This window comes from Heloderma suspectum, chromosome 4 (genome assembly GCF_057233095.1).
Source record: "Heloderma suspectum isolate Gila_16-S chromosome 4, 16-S_ref, whole genome shotgun sequence".
Classification (NCBI taxonomy): Eukaryota; Metazoa; Chordata; class Lepidosauria; order Squamata; family Helodermatidae; genus Heloderma; species Heloderma suspectum.
Window position 1 is genome coordinate 66,418,765 of NC_139461.1, and position 25,002 is coordinate 66,443,766.

General features: G+C 40.7%; 1 protein-coding gene across 1 annotated transcript in view; it reads right to left on the bottom strand.

Moving 5' to 3' along the window:
* The window catches only part of RP1 (RP1 axonemal microtubule associated), a 291,823-nt gene that overhangs the window by 80,802 nt on the left and 186,019 nt on the right, over positions 1–25,002 (bottom strand). The window contains exons 36-42 of the mRNA XM_084848072.1: positions 23,626–23,836; positions 9,648–9,802; positions 8,259–8,337; positions 6,402–6,533; positions 5,436–5,617; positions 3,854–3,940; positions 892–1,024 (exon numbers count right to left, since the gene is read on the bottom strand). Coding sequence (XP_084704198.1) covers positions 892–1,024; positions 3,854–3,940; positions 5,436–5,617; positions 6,402–6,533; positions 8,259–8,337; positions 9,648–9,802; positions 23,626–23,836 — 979 coding nt within the window. The remainder of the gene's footprint in view (positions 1–891; positions 1,025–3,853; positions 3,941–5,435; positions 5,618–6,401; positions 6,534–8,258; positions 8,338–9,647; positions 9,803–23,625; positions 23,837–25,002) is intronic.

Here is a 25,002-nt window from a genome sequence, read left to right on the forward strand (position 1 = left end):
AGTATTTATGTAGCCTTTCACGGGAAAAAAAAGGGAACTCAAATGGCGGCCGCCGTAGCCGCCGCCATTTGCATTCCTGTTTTTTTGCCGTGATAGGCTACGTAAATATTTACATAGCCTATCACAGCAAAAAAAGGGAACGCAAATGGCGGCTGCTGTAGCCGCCGCCATTTCTGTTCCTTTTTTTTCCTGCCGTGATAGGCTACATAAATATTTATATAGCCTATCACGGTAAAAAAACAGGGGGGCAAATGGCATAGCGGCTGCCATTTGCACCCCTGTCTTTCGCCGTGATAGGCTACGTAAATATTTATGTAGCCTATCACGGCCAAAAACAGGAACGTGTTTGCGTCCGTAGGCTCCAGACGCCTGCGAATGCACCTAGCCAGCGGCTCCGCGGAGTTGCCGCGGAGTGGAGCTGGCCGGGTTAGGATTTCGAGGGGAGGTGCGGAGTGCCTCCCCCCCACTGCGAATCACCCCTGCGAAAACTTAGGTAAGTGACTTTCGTACATCCCTAAGCAGGGATGCAAACGGCATAGGGGACGCCATTTGCATCCCTGCTTTAGCCATGATAGGCTACGTAAATATTTACGTAGTCTTTCACGGGCTAGCGTAGAGACGCAAATGGCGTCCCCTGTGCAGGACACCATTTGCGGCCGCAGCAGCCTGGCGGCAGCTGAAGGCCCCACTGCAGGTTGTCTCGGCCGGTGGCTCCGCGGACTGGCTGTGGAGTGCAGCCGGCCAGGCAGGATTCCAGGGGGGAGGAACGGATCGCCTCCCCCCACCTGCAGACCCCAGCAGAGCCAGGTAAGTTGAGTTTCGTATGCCCCTAAATTCCTGATAGAGAGAGAGCACATTTCTTTTCACTTGTTCTGTGGTTGGGCAACATACCCTTAAGTGGTGCTTCATCTGGTCTGACTGCTGCTAGCTCCGTCACAGTCTCTGATCCATCTTCTTCAAAGAGCCATCGGTTTAAAGGGTGAAAGCCCAGCTCCTCTTTAGTATCCAAGTGTTTCATCCGGAGCTGCAGGATGAAGACAAAACAAAACAAACACCCATGTCTTTTTTGCTTTTAATGAAATACTGCCTCAGTCTCCCAGGGCGTAAGGTGGGGACAGGGATTCCTTACAGTAGTTTAAACTGCAATTCTGAATCATAAATAATGTATCAAGAGCCAGAATACACATTATTTACTTATTTCACTTATATCTTGCCTTTTCTCTTATCTATTTATATACCACTTAATATTAAAGATCTCCAAATCACTATTAAAAACAATTTCAACTACTACAACAAAAGAAATATATTTAAAATACACTATTAAAACTACTTTAAAAATTACAATAACAATACAAAAGAATACAAAAAGCCGCATGATGGAGCACATATGATAGACTGCAGTTATTTACAAGCCAGAGAAGGCCTCAGTGAATAAATGCATTTTCAGGAGGCATTTGAAACATACCACGTTTTCTGCCTCCTGAATTGCATGGGGGAGGGCTTTTAAGAGGGTGGGCACGTAGCAACATTCTGTTGGTCCTGGAACGACCAGCAAGGCCTCCTCTGAAGATCTTAATGGTCAGCTGGGTATATATAGGAGGAGGCAGTCTGCTAGATATCCTGGTCCCAAGTTGTTTAGGGCTTTGTATGTCAACAACATAACCTTGAACATGGCTCAGTAGCTAATAGGCAGCCAGTGCAGTTCTTTTAACGCAAGTGTTATGTGAACATAGCTGGGTGTCCCACTGAGCATCTTAGCTGCTGCATTCATAGCAGCATACATGGTTCTTCCCTTGTTTTATCCTCAGAACAACCCTATGAGTTAGATTAGGCTGCTAGATGGTGACTACATCACCCAGTGAGCTGTACGTTATGCTCCCCTCATCAGAGCACCTCAGTTTGCTTGCTGAGTGTTCTGAATGCTACCCTGCCAGATGGACACAGAAAACGAGAAGGATCACAGTCAAATAAGCCACTGACTTTACTTTCATGATTGCAAACAAGAAAAGATTAGATTTTCTTCTTCTTTTATTTAACATACGGACTGGATTGTACTAATGTCTGAGTAACAATTTAACATTTTGATGACTTTTTAATACAGCGTTGATACTTGGTATATTTTAAAAGATGGCACTAGAACAAGAGAATAAGCACTGCAAAGAAAATGCTACCCATTATACACAGGAAAATACTATTTTACATTGTAAATTCAGGGCTTATATAAAGCTGTAGATAGACAGTTATAGAGAGTGGATTCTTATATACAGCTACAGAATGGAAAAAAAAAAACCCCACCAGCATATGTACCAGCAACACAGATGGATCTTCACACTAGCCTATTTCTTCCTTTCTAAACTGTGATGAAAAGACAATATATATGGGATGAAACATCTTTGTACTGAAACCACTAAGATATGGAACTTTGCTTGCATTCCTAGTATATCTGAATGATGGACTGTTGACTTTGACCTTTTTTTTAATGTTTAAACGTTTAAAATCTTTTTCTTTATAAATTTTATGTGCCTCTCTGGACTTGGGTCTCCATCAGTGTTTGCCTTTAGTTGTTTCAGTTGCCTCCGTTCTCTAGCTTTTTAGGCCACTGACGATGACATGTGGTGACATGGCTGCAGAATCATGGGACTTTCTTGAGTGATTCCTTTCATTCTTAGCAGGGAAATTCCAAATCCTGATTGGTTGTCAAGATGCACAGGGCATTTCCTCAGGGATTCTCAAGCACTCTATCTTGCAGCCTTCCTGTTCCATGTGTATGAGGTTAGTGGATGAGATCATACAGAAACAAAGGGTTAGATCGATGCAGACTTAGGGTACACCCACTGAAATCAGTGAGGCTTAATTTAGTCATGACTAACTTAAGTTCCATTAATTTCCTTGGGTCTACAGAGCATGACTAAGTCTGGATCCAAACCAAGAGTTTGGTACCATCGGTATGTTGTATGAATTTAATTCAGTCTCTTGTTTTTTATCTTATTCAGATTCTGTAGTCTTCTTGACACATACTTTATGTCCAGTCACGTAAGGGGATTGGATGCAAGATATCCAATTGAAGTTGGACTCAGAAGAGACTGAAGTAAGAATGACTGACAAGTTGTATAACTTAGGAAAGAGGGACAGGGATTCCCTAATCACTCAGGCTTACAACCTTGCAGTGGGTCTTGGTGTATATGTACAGTAAGAGTGCTTTTTACCAATTCCATTTGAACCATATCCTTTTTCTTTGATATTCAGGCCTAGTAATGATCATTCGTGCCTTTGTAACCTTGAGATTCAATTCCACTAACATGTTCTGCATAGGACCATCTTAATAGAGTTGAGTTGCAGTTCCCAACATCTGCACTGGTTTCTTATAGTCTTCTGGGGATTATTGTAAGAGTTTATCTGCATCCACAAAGCAATGGACTCTTTGGACACCAGATATGTTAAAGACTACCTTCCAACATGAACCATGGACCACTCTCTTTGGTCTCTATGACATGCTAGAACAAAGGATAAAGATGTTCTCATACATTGCTTCCCAGCTATGGAAGTCTCTTCTTCCTGACATTAGCCCAAGCCCAAACAACCAGTAATTTTAGCAGTGTATGTTCAATTTTCTTGCTTTTATTTTATTTTAATAAATTTGTTACCTGGCCTTAGACCCTATGGACAGGCATGTTATACAAGTCTAAAATATAAAAATTCATAAATAAAATAATCCCAAAGTCCATTTTAAAGTTTCTACAGTATTATATAAATAGAATACTTGTATTTTAAGATCTAATACTACTGAAGTACCAAGTACTGTACTACAGTAAATAGAGTAACGTAAGTTCATGTGAGACAATATGTAAAGTACCTTGTGAAGTTTAAGTCCTCTACTCAAACTTAGGCTGGATAACATAAAAGAAATCTTTATTATGCTGCCAATATCACCAACATGCAACTGTTCAAGAAAAGGAAATATTGTTAGCTGACCTATACATGTCACACATTCATTTTGATTATAGAAATCATTATTTTTTATTCTTCTAAAACTCACCTTAACTCTGCTAGAATCTTAAAGAACCCTAAATAAGGTTGCTAAGATAAGCTTTTAAAATGCTGAGCCATTGCATGTATTTGATATAAAGACTTTTGAATCTGAACCAACGTTGATAGAAAAGAAAGCCCAATAATACAAATTGTTAAAGCAGAGACTGGATAAAATACTTCAGGTCAGCCAACCTACTGACAAAATGCCACTTGTCAATTCTCCCCCTCAAACTCAGTCATTACTCATAATACTTTAGCCTTCAATGCTGATCATATATTTTGGATACTCATGAGTGCCAGTAAACGAGCCACTGTTGCTTCCATAAATGAGCTAAATAGATTTTTTTTAAGGTTTTAGACATTTGTTTTGAAAGCTACAAGACTGTAAATGAGGGCTAAAGTAGGTATTGTTAGCCAGTACCATAATAACACTTAGGGAATTGATATGTCCTGCTCTGTCAGGGATTCCATTCTCCCAGTAAGGCAATGGCTCAGGTGAGAGGGTAAAAGGTAAGGCAGCTGACTGGTGCAGATCTGGAACATAGCAGGTTCAGCACCTTGGACGATACTGTAGATACTGGCCCAGAGACTCTTGACTTAAAGGGCCATGGCTAAGAATTCTAGAGCTAAGGTGAGGGACAAGTTACCCTGGCAGCAGCCTACAACTGACAAGGTTCTATGGCCCAGCTAGGACAGTCTTTCTGAAAGCCTGTTCAAGCACTTCACCTGCCGTTTATAGCACTAACATCCTTTCCTGCAGTCATTGGCTTCTGTGGAACAACGGTCTGGGAGTGAGGATCTGGTTGGGGAATGCTCCTGGGTATCTTCCTGCTCACTGGAGGAATCTAAGGTCCATTTTTCAGTGGTACTTCACTGAGATTTAGTGGGCAGGCTGTGGGATCCAAGGTGGAGGACCATACTTGAGGGGGACCAGACAACGTTTCTGACTTCGTCTCAGAACTGCCTGTGCTGTTAGTCTCTGCATGCTCTCAGTCCTGGGCTATGACAGGATATGCTATACTCCAATATTGGCATTCATGTTTATATAATTACAGAACTGAAATCTGCATGTGTTTAGGAGGAGGCACGCCTGCACTTGTTAATAGATTAAGCTTGATAAAGTATTATAAGGGTTGCATTCATTTTGTGGCTGTTTTTTGGCCATTCAAAATTCTTAATTCATTCTAGTAATCATGTCTCAATTTTAGTAGTTATTCACTAAATAGTTTTCAACATTTATGAACATTACTCACTTCATGCCCTGCTGGGACTAACAAATAACGTGCTGGATAACACTCTAGTATCAATATAAGCTCTGACAATTGCATAATATAGCATTATGAAACAAAGTAGAAAATACCAAGTGTGCTACCCAATAGTAAGATCAGTATAAATTAGAAACCCACCAGAAATGGTTCATTTTTTAAATTCTGAACTCTCTGTGCAGGGGAGATCCCTCTGGTTCCATATACCAGCACTTTTATATCAGGCATTTTTTCTGGAACATGGGTGCAAGCCACCCACATTTTCCATTGTCCTTGGCTTCTAGCATCAAAATTTTTCACTGGGCCAAATGTTGCAGTCATTTCTGAATGAAAAATAAACATAGACCCAACGTGATACATATTTCAGTTAAAAAGCTAATGTAAATCGTGTCACTCCACGATTGGATGAAATATCCAATATTTCATGTTTCCACCTTCATGTTAAACTCTGATGTTACAATGTTTCATGCTGTGCAGAAGTCACATTCCAAGAATACATGTTTTGTGGTCTAAACTCACTAAAGCTGCAGTCATGGGAATATTGGTGTTGGATAATCTATGCATGATCCTATGTGCTCTGACAGCTGAACACTGGATCATACAATCAGGCCATTACCTTACTTTGAACAGAGGAAAGTGGGAGAGCTTAAGGTCCATTCATTTCCAATGGAATTTGAGTTCTCTTTGGAAAAGTTGATCCTGGATGCCTTAAAGGTTTTTATATAAATGATTCTTTAGCATCCTAGGCTGTAGTACTTTGCACACTTACTTGGTAATCTTTGTGGAACTTACTTATGAGTAAACATGTTTCAGGATTGGGGAGCTTGTTCTACAGCAAGGGTGGGCAACTTTGAAAAGTCTGGAAGCCACTTTAGTGGATACTAACTATGGAACACTAAAAGGGTCAACATTACTTGCAAAGAAACTAATGTTGACCTTTTTGGTGCTCTGTAGCTGATCAGATACCATTTGTTTCATTTTGTTTTTACAATGGGGGGGCAGTGGGGGCCATAGTGGAGGCTGCATGTGTCCTGCGAGCTGTGTGTTGCCCACCCCTGTCCTACAGCATGGACGTGTAAATACAATAAAATTAAAAAGAGAGGTTACCTTGCAAGGGAAGTGCAAGTTCTGTAAAATCTTTTTTTGAATGTTTACTGATCCAGTTATTGTGAAGAAAGGTGTATGTAGTGAAAGGGTAACTTCCTTCTTTTATTACAATCTTTTCTAGGAACCAATCATCTAGAAGAAAAAATAAAAAATATTACCATTCATCCACTTACTGTTTTCGTGCTCTGCCTAAATAATTAGAATTGCAAAAGCACACTGAAAACACTATAGAAATCTGTGAATTAATAATCACATTAACTGCCTACGATATCATCGGCGGTGGTGTCCTTCTGGGTCACCAAACTAGGGTTGGCCTGGGTACCTTGGTATTAAGCTGCCTCCAGTATTTCCTGGCTGGACATACATAGTCGGTGGCAATGGAGGATTACTGTTACCTAGTGTTTCTCCATAGGCCTTCAGCCTATGGAGTAACATTAGGTTCTGTTCTGTTCCCTGTGTCCTTAAACGTCCACATGATGCTTTTGGGGGAAGTCATTCAGGGGTTTAATAACATAAGAAAAGCCATTCTGGATCACAGCAAAGACTGCTCTATCTAGTCCAGCATCGTGTTCACACAGTGGTCAACCAGATGCCTATGGGAAGTTCACAAGCAGGACATAAGTGGAGTAGCACCACTCCATGTTTCCCAACATGGTCATGCCCCTTTGCCCTGACCACCAATTGGTTGGTGGTTTCCCAGATTTTGTGCAGTTTTCTCCCCATTCTAGAACATTATTACTACTACTATCCTGCCTTTTCCCAATACTGAGACTCCAGGCGGCTTTACCACATTAAAAACCTGTACAGTTAAAACATATAAATAGAAATATACAAAAGTTAAAAATATAATTAAATGATCAATAATATTAAAATTGTATAAAATATCAGAATTTAAAAAGACAACAACAATATAAACAATAGTACCAATCCATCATATTCTCACAGGTCCAGGCTATCTATCCCCAAAGGCCCGCTGGAACAAAAAAGTTTTTGCCTGCCTGTGCAGAAACATACCAAGGAGGGTGTCACTCTCTCTGGAACTCCCAGGGAAGGGAGTTCCAGAGCCTTGGGGTAGCCACCAAGAAGGCCCTCTCCTGCGTTTCCCCCAGGTGAGCCTGTGATGGTGGCAGGACTACAAGAAGTGCCTCCCCTGAAGATCTCAGGGAACGAGCAGGCTCATAGGGGAGAATACGGTCTTTCAGATAACCTGGACCCGAGCCGTAATTGAGGTTGAAATGCCTCTCCCAAGGCTTAGTTATTGTCAGTAAGCTAAAATATGCTGATTTTTGTTTGTGTGTGTGGCATTTTTGGCCTCACCCTTTTGCCTTCCCCCGCCCCCACTGGAATGTGCCTCTAAGAGCTTCTCCAAAATGGAATTCAGTTAGAGTGTACAAATCTGGCCTATGTTTTTATACAACTCAAGAGAGAAATAAATGCAAAATCAAAACCCATATAAACATGAATACTTAGTGGCTAATTTTGGCTATAGTATTGTTGGCTATCAGTTTTCCTGCCTCTTATGCCTTGGACCTTTGATTGCATTTATAGAAACACCTTCTCAGCCCATCTGTTGTATCTGATGAAGCACAGTTTTAACTAAGAAAGTTCATGCCCTAACAAACAAGCACTCTTTGACTGCAATCCAGTTGCTATTTAGTTGCAGGTAGGAATTGTGCAAATGAGCAAAGTCTCCTTTGTCTGCTCTGGCACCTACCACTGCTGAAGATGTAACCCAGTGTTCTAGGTGCGACTTTTGTCTTTTTGCATCTACAGACTAATCCAATCACCTTTCTAGTATTTGTTGCGAAATTGTAATTCGATCAACATGTATAGATGTTTTCATTTTACAAAGCATACCTTTGTTCAGACTTTTAAATCCTAGAAGGACCTGGTTCAGTTTCCCAAGATGTACTGCCTTGACTTTGAAAACATCCACCTGTAATTTGAGAAGAGTTAATATTGTTAGTTTCTATGAAGCAAGGTGCATCTGCCATTAACATCCAAAGACAGTAACTAAAATGTAAACACTGCAAAAATCTTACTTTGTTTTTCCTGTGCATAAATGAACATTTCAATGTAAGTAACGATATATCATTTCCTGCAAGATCATAATAAAGAGATGTGTAATATAGCTGACGTTTTAAGTGTCAGTGACTAGTATGCCTTTATTGCAAATATTATTGTGTTCTTTACAAGTGCAGTATTTCCTGGAGTAGTTTAAATTTCCAGTAAGCTGCTCGTTTGTAATAGAGCTTCTAGAATGAAATAAAGAAAATCAGATGAATTATGGTTATTACAGAAAGTGACCTTGCCTTTCTTCTGAAGAATCTTAAATGGGCCTCAGTCAGAGCTTAGATATCGGGCTAGAGTGGCTTGACCCAAGATAGCAAATGCTGTCATCCTTTACGTATTGGCCTCTTTTTCCTCATACACATTCTCTCCATAATATTATATATACAAATATTCTTATTAAATTAGATTTTTCTTGACAGCAGAAATTAAATATTTTATGTTGCTAATTTTTCCCTATGAAATTATTTCTTCCATATTTGTTTATACCAGAGCTATTTCCCATTATTTTTATTTTTCATCCCGCCACCTTCCCCTCAAGGCATCTTCTTTCTCTTCCAACCTGGTCATTTTTTTTTTTTAATTGACCACGAGTTCTGACATTTGAAATTGGGCCTCCTTATAGTGGCTTCTAACCAATTTTCTTTCAAATTTATTCAACAGGCATGCAGCAAATACATGTCAAGATGATGACTGGGTGATGGAATTTGACTGATGGAGTTGGAATAACTAAACAATTAACCACAGATATACAGTGTGGTTTACAAAACACATGAGCGGGATCCCAGCCATGGATTAAGCAGCACCAGCTATAGACCATCTGTGATACAACACAGGACTGGCTCAAGAAATGTATAAAATGTTTATAAATGGGTTCTTTTTCTATAACTATCAGTTCACTCAAGAGCAGAAATCAAAATGGCTACAAATCAACTGAAGTAAAACACACAGACACACACATTGTTTTCAGTAAGATAATTATTAAGCAAGTGCTTACATCTCTCACTGAAATCAGTGGGACCTGTAGGTACTTAATTTTGGATGGATTGTTGTTCATTTACAAAAGAGTAATACTATGAGTATTCAGATAATTCTTTTTGAGGGAGCATATTCTATGTACAACGTGAGACATGTGATTTAAAAGAAGTGTGCAAAAGCTATGCATATAAAATGTACCTCTCCTATGCCAAAAGTGATTGGGCCTCTTTTAGAATTATTCAGCCATCGTTTCCCAGAGTCACTCCTGTCCCCTTGAATACAAAGATAAGCATCTCCACTGGCATCAGCTTTCTTTTTGTCTCCAGTGTGCACATGGACAGAATATTCCACAACTGGAGTAAAAATAAAAGAAATACATATCAATACAATGAGAAAAATCTTGAGACTATTTGTCATTGGTAGAATTACTTATCAGGCTGTTCAGTCGTTGCACAGTTTTATAGATAAACCATACACTGGGCTGGATCTACACTTACCGCCTTTTTTGACTTCCAATGGGGTTTTACCACCCGCCTTTCACACTACGCAGTAGCCACCTTGAATTGGAACTGGAATTCCCCACTTCCGTCCGCTTTCAATACCTTAATATCCTGGTATTTCCCCTTAACGTGCTCTGATTTTCCGCCTTCGCTACCATATCCAGTTGTAGTCCCCTCCCCCGCCTGTCCATATGTGGCGGTGTTTGTATTTCCCTCCTGTCCAATCACAGCTCTCGATGGCCCCATGTCTTCTTCTTCGATCGCATAGCTTCCTCAGCAGCCTCCATTTCCTCAGCAACAAGCAAAAGGCTGGATGTGCGTGCGCTTATCTGATCTCGGAAGCTAAGCGGGGTCAGTCCCAGTCAGTGCTTGGATGGGAGACCGCCTGGGAATCAGGCTTCCTGCACTGAGCGGGGGGTTGTTGTATCCCTTCAAATGAGACTAAGTTTTACCCCCTCCTATCCCCCGCTCTGGATGTGTGTGTGTTTTTTAAATTAAGGCATTATCCTCGCAGAATCGGGGCTTCTCTGCAATGTTTTTTTTTTTCCTAATTGAGGCATGATCTTCAAAGCTTTGAAGTTGTGAACCTTCACAACTTCGAAGCTTTGAAGATCATGCCTCAATTAGAAAAAAAAAACATCACGAAGAAGCCCCGATTCTGCGAGGATAACGCCTTAATTTAAAAAAAACACATCCAGAGCAGGGGATAGGAGGGGGTAAAACTTAGTCTCATTTGAAGGGATACAACAACCCCCCGCTCAGTGCAGGAAGCCTGATTCCCAGGCGGTCGCCCATCCAACTACTGACCGGGGCCAACCCCTCTTAGCATCCGAGATCAGACAAGTGCGCGCAAGAAAACAGCAGGAAAACAGCACAGCGCTCGAGTGTGAACCGAGCTTGTGCATTCAATGAAGCACTGCAATGGGGAAAATGGGTGAGTGTGAATAATCACATTTTAATGCGAAAGCATTTAACCCAATGGGACACCAAATTCATTGCGATGGCAGGCGCAATGTAGATTGGCCCATAGACATACATTATTAACTAAGGAAGGGACAGATTTATTAAAGGATTTGCTACCATATACTGTAAATATGCAGTGATTCCAATATCTGCATGAAAAACATCTTTTTGTCAAAATTATTCCAGTGGGAAGGATCCAATGCTATCTGGCCACTAGCATTATTTATGTTGCGCTAGCAGAAGCCAATACTTTCTCCCATCATGCCAGCAAGCACTATTGACATGGCACTGGCAGAAACCCATGCTTGCACAATGTAACTAGCCTGAGCAGCACTGGATCTTTCCCACTGGCCATATTGCAGTATTTCTAGTCAGAATTTATTCTAAATCAGAATCCTTTAATTCTCATTGCTACTGAATCAAAGGCCATAGAAAAAGATTATCTAGGCACAATACTGTGCACATTTACACTGAAAAAAATTCCTACAACTCACAGCATTTCTCACCCAGCACAGTTGACTGGGGAATGCTGTGTGTTGTACAACTCTTTTTCTATCTAAACATGCATGGGATTGCACCATAAAATAGAAAATAAGGGTGGGAGAAGGCAGACAATTTTAGTCAATTACATTGTGCAAGTTCAAAAATGCATGCCAATATAAATTCATAAGATATACTATGTGAGAGACCTGCTCATCTATGAATGGACACAGAGATCAACATTTGTTTATTTACTTCTTCATTTATTACATTTATATCCTGCTTTTCTTCCATCATGGAACTCATGGTGACATAGAAAGGATTCCCATGTAGTAGCCTCCTATCCAGGCAAGGATTAGACCCAAACCTGCTTAGCTTCAGCAAGGTGGATGCATTATGTGCTACTAGACCATGCCCTGGGACCCAATATTCACCCAAACTGCAAGCAACACACACATTCTAATAAATCAAACAGTGTTTTGCTTGTGATACATACAAACTTGTCTCTTCACATCCTGATTTCTCATCTCTAAGCCAGTTCGTAAGTATGATTTAACCAACCAAGTGTGTTTATCTACTACCATTTATCTACCACGTTAGCAGAATAAATTATTTTGGAGAAGCCCTGCTGTGCTCCAGTAAAGTAAGTTGTATCAGTCAATACAGTTACTTCAGTGCAAATTTACGTTATGTGTGTGTTGCAGTTGAAAAGTCCTCATCTGTCACATTATCCTCTACTCATTTGGTCTATCTGCATAAACCTTCACTGATGGATTTACAGACTGTTGCCTTAATGCCCTGAAGTTATTTTGCTAACTAGCTACTCTAGAAAAAAAGACCCTAATTAAATTTGCATAAAATATGGGATTAACTTATTCAAATGAAGCATCCCTAAAATCAAGAACAACCTGTTCAAGCAGAAGAAAGTAGTTGCCAGGGAAGAAGTAAGTTCCTTCCTTACTCTACCATCCCAAAATATATGAGTGGGTACAGCCTACTCACCCTCTGGCTGCTTTCAGATATTTTTCACAAAAGCTTGAAAAAACCTGATCAAGTTGATCTGAGTTGCAGACTGAACTGATAATGGATACAAAAACCATTCATACAGAGTGTCTGTGGCACTGCTTCTAATTAGTGATGCCACCAAATTTCGTAATTAGTCAGCTCATTGGTCAAAACTCATCTGTTTGTAATGCTCATCTTTGCAGCAGACCTGGATCAATGTATTATGAATTTGCTCAGAACTGATTGTGAGCTCCAGAGCATGTGCAGTAAAGTAGTACACAGATTTCTTCCCACACACACACACATTTTCAATCATCCTGCCATCTATCTCCCCCCCAAACGTACTTGAAGTAGTCTTCTTAGCTGCTTCCCTTATCATCACCGCTGCTGCAGCTCTGGCTCCACAAGGAGGATGGCTTTGCAGGTCCACCCTCTTACCAGTGATTGGGCAAATTCACTGATAGAGGATAAGGCTAGCAATGGCTACTACTCCTGATGGCTATAAGCTATCTCCAGTATCAGAGAGACAGTATGCCTATGTACAGCAGTTGCTGGGGAACATGGGCAGGAGGGTTGTACTCATGTCCTGGTTGTGGGTTTCCTGTGGGCAGCTGGTTGGACACTGTGTGAACAGAAAGCTGGAGTAGATGGACCTTGTTCTGATCCAGCACAGCTCTTCTTATATACTAATTGGTGATGATGAGTAAACATCACCTGACATCATCATTCATGCAGGCTATGTAAAAACAAGCAATCAGAAAGGGGGCACATAACATGATGATACATGACATCATGCCACACTACAGCTCTCAAAGGCTGAATCTACACACAGCAGTTTTATCATCATACTGCAGTGATAACTATTGGTGCACATGACACAAATGGGCAACAATGGGAAATAGAACAGACAGAAGCCTTTTTTGCAACCCATTTGTTTTTCACAGCAAGCATGGATAGCAGTCTGGGATTGCCAGGTGAGTGGATAATACCTCTACTTTGCTCCAGAACACACAGGGAGGATCTCATGCTTTCCCTAGGCAGTCCAGTTCCACACAGGTTTTCCTTCTATTTTAAGGGCTGGTGACCTGTAATGGAAATGTATCAGGCCCTCTGAGCCTTCTAGTTATTCAGTTTTAATTTTTAAATTATGCCTATTCCCCAGAGATCAGAGGGATAATCCCCAAGTCATTTGTCTTTGTGCTCTCATATATTTTTTTAAACATTTCCTTTCCAGCTAGTATTGTGAACATATAAAAGAAGACTTAGATGAAAACTACAATCTCATTGTCTCAAGGAGTTTTCAACCCATGTAATTATTTTTTGCTAAATAAAAATGTCAGACTATCAAGCATCTTAGATTGAGAAGACTGTAATGCTGTCACAGTGATATTAAACTTAAAAGTATTGTGCAATATAATGAAAACAATGCATTACATATTTTCAGTGATAAAAAAACATTTATAGCTTTTTCAGGCAATGTTTATTTGTGTATACTATTAGTTTAAAGCTGTTATTCACTTCTTGCACAGCTGTTCTTACACATCTTCCCTCAAAGGTAGTGCTTCTTTTGTGAGGATATCACAATATCCAAGCACTGAGCCTGCACTATCTTGCTGGGAAAATGCAATACTTCCTCCAGCTATAAACGCTGATCCTATTGTCAAGTGAAAAATGGTTGTACAAATACCACAGTCACTGACCTGACAGAAACTGTGATCTAAATTATGGTATGAGAAACATGTTCCCTCTTTACATACCATTTTGAGAATTGGGGATGGAATGTTAATGTTTCAAAATATTTTGGGGCAAAAGGCTAGAAATGAGAGCTGAGCTTGAGAGTCTTGCTCTGGAAGAAAATGAAAGCCCAGCCCTTACCTGCTAGATTTCAGTCAAGGGTTCTTTAACTCCTACAGTGACAGCTTGAGGAGACCACAGCATGAAACTCACTTCTACTGAAATGTTTTGCTGCAACACTCATCCAACAATAAAGATGAGTGTGGTGTGTGTGTGTGTTTAAGGTTTATATTAGGCAGCTGTGACTGTGCGGCAGCAGTCTTCTCCTCACCTTTCCACAGTGACTATGGGGAGTGTTGCTACAGTTACTGCCTAATCTGCCTGTAAATATATATTGCTGAGTGAGAACTTCTGCATAGGTGCTGTTAAGCAGGGAAGTATTCATCCAGCAAGATGCTAAGAGACCTTCCTCTTCTCTTGCTCTCTCTGCACTGAACTGTAGCATTTTAATTCTACGGTTAAGTAGCTCAAACATGGGGGCAATCTACATTACAACTTTAAACTGGTTTCAAACCAGTTTATCTAAAGGGATCCTGTAGTTTCATGAGTGTACTAAGAATTCTTTGCTAGAGACCCCTGTCCCCTGCCCAAGCGGCCCCTCTTCCTAGAGCTACAATTCCCAGAATTCCTGTATTTGGTAGCCATAATCACTAAAAACAGGTTTGAAACCAATTTAAAGTTGTAATGTAGATTGCCCCATGGTGTGTGTGTGTGTATCACCCAATAGTAACTCTACATTCCCACAGCAAGGCCATCCTCCCCCCATGTATGTGCAGACTGGAAACTATACTACTATCTGTGAGAGAAGATAATGGTAAAGTAGTGGTTTCTCAACCTTTGAAATTGCCTTTCTACCAAACATCCCCATCTTATGGCATCCTCACAAGCCAGAGCTGTGCTGCTTAATGCAAGGACTTGAGAACTTCAGTATATAGCTAATGCTAACATTAGAAGAATAGGATATTTCTGACCTCCGGCTCCTACCAAAACCTAGAGATGTGCAAATCAGCAAAACCTCCATCTCCAACTTCCACCCCAGAGCTCATTCCAAGTTTGCAAGTGTTGTTTTTGTTTCAGTGCGCATTGAAAGTACATACTCCCATTGATTCAAGTGTGTTTGTATGCATTTTTTGAATGTAGACCCTTTTTTCATGCATAGTTTTCAAATGTACACATGTCCCTTTGGTCCATGAATGGCATCGCAAGTTCAGAAACATACCGACTTTGACCACAGACTGCATTCGAGTCTGCGTTTGAGTTTGGGAGGAGCAAACTGGGTAAATTCAGGTCTAAAATGAACTGAAATGATTTTCTCATACATCCCTACCTAAACCATATTCACATACTGAAGCTATCATCACCAGCCAAAAGCATATCCCGTGCTTCCCAATTCATCTTGAGGAGGTTTACCCCAGATTTAGTGGGTAAAGGAAGGCTCCATCTGCCTCTGTATCCTACCTAGTTTTCACTGGAATTATTCACAGCCCCCCCCCCCCTTTCAGGTGTCCCATGCTTCCCAAGATGGAGCCGCTCCACAGCTTCACAACCACTAGGCTAAGAAAATGTGATTGGTCACGTACTGGTTAATCATGTGGAAATGTCCTCAGATACCAACTTCCCTTGATTTGCTGAGGCAAATCAGGCACGAGAATCTCTAAATTGCAGTTCAAGCTCTGTGTGTATATACAGTTCACTGAACTGTAGGGACATAAAAGTAATGCAGTCAGACTCCTTGTCCAAACGAGCCAGGATCCTTTTCTATCAACTTTTTGTAGATTTGTAGATTTGCTACAAACATTATAAGTGACCAACATTATAAGATCCTGTGGGGCAAAATGTTAGCGAGTTCAAATAAATGGTTGTGCCACATGTAAGTTCGCTAAATGGTCAGGAAGAATAATGGCTTGAGCTCCTCCCGTGCTTTTAGCAGCAATCTGGTATGCAGGAATCAGCTTGTGAAGATTTACACAGCATAGAGATAAGCATGATCACCTGCTAATATCTGCCGATAAAGCTGCTATTAGAGGAGCCACTGAAAAGTTGGCAATACTATCCACAGACTACAATTAAAGGGAACTATTTAATTTGAGCAAAAGAGTAGATGCAGAAAAATACTTTATTACTTCTTTGTAGGGCTGTTACCTAATAAAGTAAAGCTTAGATTATTAATTGTATGCATTTTAGGTAATTAGGGTGCAATCCTATGCACGTTTAGACAGAAAAAAGTCCTACAACTCTCAGCATGGCTGGCTGGGGAATGCTGGGAGTTGTACAACTTTTTTTTGTCTAAACATGCATAGGATTGTGCCCTTAATGGATTAACTACTTGATTAATGACTGCATAAATTTGCATGAGAGAAAAGAAAAAAGAAAGAAAAAAGTTATTTCTAAAGAAAAAAGGATAACACTTTGTTTTTAGGGGATTCATACATCTGCCATAGTAGGCATCACTTAGAAAAGACATCCCTCTCTTCTGTCCCATATGGGAGGGATGCCTCTTTTAAGATGGCACTTGCCATCTGCAGTTAAGTAATTATATTTAAAAGCATTTCACTGCTTTTTTGGACTGCTGTTATTTAAACTGAGGCTGGTTTAATAGCCTGCTTCTACTCCTTACATTGTAATTTCTAATTGTATTGTTTTTATCAGTGTTTTATTGTTTACAATAAAGCCACCATAACTTTCTAGACACAGAGGGATAGAAATAGTTTTAAACAAATAAACAATAAACACAGTTTTAAACATTTCCAGCTCAATTAATCAGGGTCAAAAAACTTTTTTAGCCTATTGAAATTTTTTAACTGACTATAATCAATAAAGGCTGCAATCCTAAACAGACACCAGAGAATAAGCCTGATTGAATATAGCAGGACTTACCTCTGAGTAAGCATTCAGAGGATTGTGGTACACATGGGACAACTCTCTTTATTTATTTTTTAAAATACCCTGTCTTTTCATCAAAAGGTCATCAAGGTGGCTTACATCTGATTTTTAAAACAAGGTAATGATAAAATATCAAAACAAAGTATGACAAAACAATCTATAGCTGTGGAATATCCACCTGTTCATATACACCCTTCTATAATTTTCTGTTTTAAATGCTGGTTGGGAATTTCAAATGTTGTTTGGCTTGCCTTGCCTCTACTGTGGTTGCAGGAGCAATAGGATTGAAAAGAACAGGTTAGATATCTTATTTGTTTATGGGACTTTTTAACCTTGCCTTTCCATTCCAATAAGGAGTGCTCAAGGAAATGTCAGATTATTTATGTATTTGTTTGTTTGTTTGTTTACAATATTTATATACTGCTCCACATCAAAAGATTTTGGAGCAGTGAACAACAAGATAAAATAATAAAACACCAGGTTAAAGGTGTTAAAACATTTTTTTAATGTCTTAGACAGATCACTGTCTTACATTGCTATACACTGTAAGACACAGATGGTGATGTTGTCATGGTGGTTTTCCTAACATGGCTGCCTTATGGCATTTACACTGAAGTAGTCTCATTAAAATGCATGGGCTCTACTGCATACTAATTGTCCTTATATTTTAGCTTGATCATTGAAACAGTAAAGCCAACAGTACAATCCCATTAAAACCAAACAGGACGAAAGTGGTTAAAATCCAATGTAAGTCCTACCTAAAGGATCATGGCTAAGCTAACTTAAGTCCCATTCATTTCAATGGGTCTACAATAAGTAGGAATTTTGTTGGATTTTACACATTGACTTAATTTAGGGATGGATCACATGGGAAAGCTGACATTTTCCAATATTCATTTATTTACAAGATAGCTGAATGGCTTAGGCCATAAAATTATAACTCTTAATATAAACTCTTTTTTGTCACAGTGGAATCTGTTTAGAATCATATAGTTGGAAGAAACTTCAGAGATTATGTAGTCCATCAAAGCAGGAAATCTGCTGCTTCACCATCCCAGATAGGTGTCTATCCAGTCTCTGCTTAAAAGCCTCTTAATGAAAGAGAGTCCACCATTTTCCAAAAATCATACCGCCAGGAAGTCTTTCTTGCTGTTTAGCTGAGATCCCCTTTTCTGTAATTTGAACCTATTGGTTCAGGTCCTACCTCCTGAAGCAGCTGAAATAAATTTGCTCCATCATCTAGGTGACCGCCATCCAAATACTGGAAGATGGCTATCATATCACCATTTAATCTTCTCTTCTCCAGGCAAAACATACCCAGTTCCTTCAACCTTTCCTCACAGGATTTGGTCTCCAGACCCCTCATCATCTGGACCCATTTCAGTTTGTCAATATCTTTCTTAAACTATGGTGCCCAGAACTGGACACAGTACACCAGGTGAAGTCTGTCCAGCACAGAACAGAGTGCTATCACTACTCCTTGTGATCTGGACATCATACTTCCATTGATGCAGCCTACAATAGCATCCACGGCTTAGTGGTTAAGACGCTGAACTGCAGACCGGAAGGTCGGCAGGACAGCAGTTCGAGACCTGAGTGCTGCGTGACGGAGTGAGCTCCCGTCTTCAGTCCCAGCTTCTGCCAACCTAGCAGTTCGAAAGCAAGAAATTGCAAGTAGATAAATAGGTACCACCTCAGCGGGAAAGGTAACAGCGTTCTGTGCACCTCGGTGTTCACTCATGCCGGCCACATGACCACGGAAGCGTCTTCAGACAGCGCTGGCTCTTCGGCTTAGAAATGGAGATGAGCACCACATCCTAGAGTCGGACATGACTGGTTGGGGACACCTTTACCTTTTTTACCTTTTAGCCACCATATTGCATGACTGACTCATGTTTAGCTTGAGGTTTACTAAAACCCTTAGATACTTTTCACACGTACTAGGTCAAGCCATGTGTTATCCATCCTATATTTTGCCATGACCCAGCTGTCCAGAAATCTGAGGCCAAAGAACCAGCAGAAGAAACTCCAGGTCCGAGAACCCCTGAACCCGAGCTGCCAGAGAGCCCTGATTTGTATATAGCTGTATTTTGGTACAGTTCCTGTTCTTTTCAGCTGGGACTGCATACAAAGACATTTCTATTAGATTGCACCCTTGGCAATTGGAAATGCCTCATTTTCCTGCTGTAAAAGCAGGGGCCCTAGTACCCGAGCAAAGGAAGCATTTCCATTCCATTTACCAGGGAAAAAGCAGGTAATAGGAAGCTCAGTCATTCTGATTCCATGCAGGCATACTGGAGCACACATTTTAGGAAGATTTTCATGCACAGAATATTAAAAACCATTCTATAAATCTAGTGCCAAATTTCTGTGTGTGCCTTCATCAAATTATTTACTTGCAATTGGGTATGTGGAAGGGTAGATGTATTGGCGGAGGACCTCAGATTTGTCATCAGCTCTTGCTCAGTTGTAATGGATTTATGTTAAAATTCCATCCCCCACTTCTCCTGTCATATTCATTTTTGGCAGACTGCAGAAACCAAGAGGCTCAGTTTTTGTCTCCCAGTGCAGAACAGAATAAACAGAAACTTTATTTCAAGTTATATAACCTGCTGGCTCCCCCCCGCCCCCAGCATTGCTTGCTTGCTTGCTTGCTTGCTTGCTTGCTTTCTCTCTCTCTCTCTCTCTCCCTCCCCTTCCCTCCCCTCCCCTTCCCTCCCTCCCTCCTTTTTTTTTTTTTTGGCATTTAAAATTTATATCCATGGTAAAGCAATTCAAAATGGAGCCAATCCGGAATATATATAGGCATCAGGAAAAAAGGCCCAGGAAAAATCCCACTGAACTGAATGGTACTTACTTTTGAGTAGACAAGTATAGGATTGCACTATAATATTACAGATCTAAGCATATTCGCAGTGTAATCCTATACATGTCTATTCAGAAGTAAACCCACTGAGTTCAATGGAACTTACTCCCAGGTAAGTGTGTATAGGATTGCAGCCTATACACACTTTGTATAGTGTGTTCTTTCAAGAATATATAACACTAAAGTCAACAGAACGTACTTCTCAGTATATATGTTTAGGATCAGGATTTCCAAGATTATGGAAAACATATTAGCAAAGTTAAGAAATAATAAGTTAAATTTGCCATTCTCATATATAGGTAATGGGGTGGGGTGAGAAACAAAGAAATGGTTTATATTTTAAAACTTTCCCTACAGCTCTTTTTACAAGCTTCTGCTATTCATATTGAATGCTACATAATAAAAAGAGATGGATTCAAATATTGTGACATTTCATGAAGTCACTGCTTTAATAAGTCTGAATTATATATTTTTTAAAAAGATCGTAGCAGTGAAGTAAGAATTTTAAAGGCCAGTTGTGCATTGAGACTGAAAAATTAAAATTAAAGAAAATCTGACAAATGAGAAAGACTAGGTCTATATACACATTGCTAATAATGAATGTGTACCGTGAAAGGACATTTGGTCAACTATACTTAGCTTGCTTTCAGTGCCATTACTTTGGAAGAGAATATCAAGAGGGATTATTAGATATGCTATGTAAAGAGAGACACTTGTTTGAAATTGTGCCTCCTTTGTTTTTTTTTAACCGAGGTATAACTTTGCTAATTCAGGAGCTTCTTTCTCTGATTTGCCTTATCTGTATCCAATAAATTATGTGACTTTTCTGTCAAAGCAGACATGTGCATAAGACAACCTAGGCTGTCTCAGCTACAACTGCCATCAGCTCCACCCATCATGAGCTAGCTTTTATTGTGGGTTGCCCAGTCAGGAACACCATTTTGCGCATTTTTCCATAGGAGCAAAAAGTCAGTTTGGGGGGCATAGGTAAGCTCCCCCTTGTCTGATCTGCTCTAAATTTTGCACGTAGATAGCTACGTAATTTTCCAGCAGATTAGTTAGGTTTGGTGTATAACAAAGCTTATTATGGGATGTTATCTGTAAAAAGGGTTCACGCCTCATGGATGGAAGTTAGCATTGCCCTTTGAGATACAGGTCCATTGGGAGTTCTTCTAATCCATAGCCTATGGTAGAAAAAAAAATGAGTTTGAAAATTCAAAAAAAAAGGCATGAAAATTTGAAAAAAAGGCATGATGAACCACCTGTCTCATGAAATATGGATAGAAAGCTGCCAAAATTGCCAGGCTTGGAGAGAATTTGTTAACCAGCAGTTAGGTTGAAACCCACTAAGACTGGTCAAGATTTGGGGAAGATGAGCTTCCCCACCAAAAGCCCAATTTTTTGTATTGAGGGAAGTCGGTTGGAGCCTTCAGAATGTTCGATCCAGAGGGATGGCAGAACGGCTTGGTCCAGGTCAACCAACCAAGGCAGAGAGAGGGAATGATGGGGCTGTGCCCTGCCCCTGCAGAAGGGTGGTTGATTAGTGTTTTTTGTTTCCATGGGGTGACTGAATAAATAAAGGTTAGGGGAATGCATTTAAATCTGTGCTGCCAGGTTGTGTAACAATGTATTTGGATTTGGCGGGTGTGTCGTGCAGGGAGGGATTTGGAAACTGATAAATTCTTACGTGTGTGTGTGTTTGTATACTGTGCTTGGTGTGGGTGGATTCTATCTTTAATATAAATCCTTTTCAATTTATGGTGCTGCAGCTTAAGATGACTCCTCCTCCTCCTCCTCTTCTTATTTTTGTGATAGAATATACATTGGCATTATTTCTTTTGTGTGCAAATTGCTTTTAAATGATGGGATATATACAGCAAACCTATGTAGGTCTACTCAGAAGTACGTCTCACTGAATTCAATGAGGCTCACTCCCATGTAAGCATGTGTATGTGTGTGTAAAATGGTCCGTCCGTCCCCCCCCCCCCGGTTGCTTTCAATAAGTGGGCTGTGCCACAAACCGCTTTTTCTGTGTTGTTATTCTGCAGAAACGTCTGGGGGCTGGTCAGCTGAACTGTGTTGCAAAGGGCTTGCATATAGTAAAATGGATATCCTTGGCTCTGCCTCCAGTCACCTCCCATTTCTGCCCCACCAGTTAGATTGGCCAAGAGCCTCCACTGCAGAGACCTAGGTATGAACCCCACCCAAACTGCCCCTCCAATTCTCCCCCCCAGCCTGGAGCCTCCAACCAAGCTCCCCCACCAGACCCCTCCACCTCTGACACAGGCCCACACCCCACACCCCTGGCATGAACCCTGTCCCCAGGCATCCATCCATAGCACGAGCCCCCACCCAGCAGACCCAGTTATGAGATCCTCCCCAAACCAGTGCTCCCACCTCCAGGCACTCACCCCCAGCATGAGCTATGCCTTGGAGGGGAAATCTACTGTGATTATAGTGTTCTTCTGAGCAAACCCATTGTGTGGAGGGGAATGGCTAGTGTATTCCCATGCCCTAAATGTGGGGAAATCTTCTTTTACTACTCCAGTGTTAGTAAACACCAGAGTCTCCACACCCTTCCTAACAAAACCTGTAGTATCAGTGGCAAAACCTATGGTGGTTTGTGAATTATGGTTGAACTGAACACACAAAAGCTGGGAAATCATTTTTCCAACCATAATGCTAGTCCCCTTTCAAAACACAACGCGCCTTGGGCAAAGGGACCAGCATATCTGTGGCAAGTGACGAAGCCCATTGGGATGCACACGTGACTGCTGAACCACAGGGCTCTCTGGGACCTATCAGTCAACAGCTTAAGTGCTTGAACGTGTGAGGTATTACGCATGCCAAGTCAGAGCTGCCCCCTCATTTCCTGTTGATTAAGCATCTCTTGGTGTCTGCTTCTCTAGCCTTCTCTGTACCTGAAGATCATGCAGCCTGTAGTCCTGTAGCAGTGAAGGGGTTATATAATATGGGTCCCAGCAAAAAGCTTGTTACTATGGTACTCCTCTTTGGAAGTGCACCTTTCATAAGCTCAAAGCACCCATGCGAAGCCCACCCCTTATTTCACCTCACTGGGTAGTTAATACAACATATTAAATGATACATAAAAATTTGCTTAGCATAGTCATCACAATTTACTTTGCTGTCCTGGCAACTAAATTGATATATTGTATTTTAATGGCATGCAGCACAATCCTATGCTTGTTTATGCAGATGTAAGTTCTGTTGTATCTGGTAAGTACGCACAGCCTTAAATGTGCACCTGAGTACTGTGGGACGCAGCTGTGTATGCCTGGGGAGAAATGGCCTAACTCCTCCATTGTGTGAGTGGAGGTGTCGTCTGCTTGCAAAAGGGATCTTGCCCAGTGTTTATACAATTCCATGTAATATGACTGACACCCCAATCCTGAACATGCTTTCTTGTAAATCCCAATAGTCAATAGTCAACATTCACAGTGGGATTTAACTTCTAAGTGAACATACATAGGACGGGAGCTGTTCCATATAGTTTAGCTGACTAGATCTGGAGAGGGAAAAATAGATGAACTGAAAGAAGGACATCCATCACTTTGCAATCTAAGGTCAAAATCATTCTCTTGGAAGCTTTGCACAGCCAGCATCAGCAGCTGCACAGGGGCATCCAAGGTCTTTTGCCTTTATAAAGAAAACAGATTCATCTTACCAGGCAAAGGATCCTGGTCGGAACAGATTGCTGGCAGTTCAACACATTTCTCTTCATTGGGTTTGAACCAACAGTCAAAATTTAGCCACATCTCTTGGTTGGTGCCTGTATGCTTCATGTGCAACATGGCCAGATGCCAGGGTTCTTTTAGCTGAGAATGTAGACCAGATACCTGAACCTTGTAAAGGGATCCAATGTTTGTCAGCTCATCCTATGAGAAGGGAAAAGAGCAGTCAAGAGCCACCATATAGAACTGTATGTACTATAACCTAATAGTCCCTTATGTTTGATGTCTCAATAATTTCTATCACTAAAGCAACACATCAGCTTTTAAGTGAGAATTTCACCCCAAAGTACAAATTGGATTTAAACAAACAAACCATGAATGGCAGTCTAGACATTTAAAAGAAATATCAGTGTCCTAGTGCATCTTTCTATATGGGAAAACATGGACTGTTTGCAAACACTGTATTGATCAGATGAAAGTTTAATCTCAATTTGATAACCACTAGAAAACTGAGGAATTAGGCTCTCTTTGCACATTACATTTGAAAGTATGCATCTGGGATGTTTTTATGTGTCTTACTTAAAAATGTAAAATATAATTGCAACCAACACGTTTTTGCAAAGAGGGGGATCACACTGGTACATGTATAAGGGAATTAGGGTTAGCTGCAGCAGCTCCCCAACTGCCTATACTCAGTAGAAAAACCATTACTTTGTCCTGCATAATGTGTGAAAAAGCCCTTAGGCCATCTTTCTCTTAAGCTTAAAAAAAGGCATGTTCTTTTCTGCAGTTCCAAGCAATGTCTTCATTTTAACTTACAATGGGTAAATTAAAAGTCATTGATCCTTTGATTTATAATCTACCATTTGTTGTTGTTGTTGTTGTTCAGTCGTTCAGTCATGTCCGACTCTTCGTGACCCCATGGACCATAGCACGCCAGGCTTTCCTGTCCTGCGCTCTCTCCCGGAGTGTGCTCAAGTTCATATTCATTGCATCGGTGATACTATCTAGCCATCTCATCCTCTGCCGTCCCCTTCTCCTTTTGCCTTCAGTCTTTCCCAGCATCAGGGTCTTTTCCAGAGAGTTTTCTCTTTGCATTAGGTGGCCAAAATATTTGAGCCTCAGCTTCAGTATCTGTCCTTCCAATGAGCACTCAGGGTTGATTTCCTTTAGGATTGACTGATTTGACCTCCTTGCAGTCCAGGGGACAAGTAAGAGTCTTCTCCAGCACCACAATTCGAAAGCATCTATTCTTCGGTGCTCAGCCTTCCTTATAGTCCAGCTCTCACAGCCATACATTACTACTGGGAAAACCATAGCTTTGATTAGACGGACCTTTGTCGGCAAAGTGATGTCTCTGCTTCTTTCTA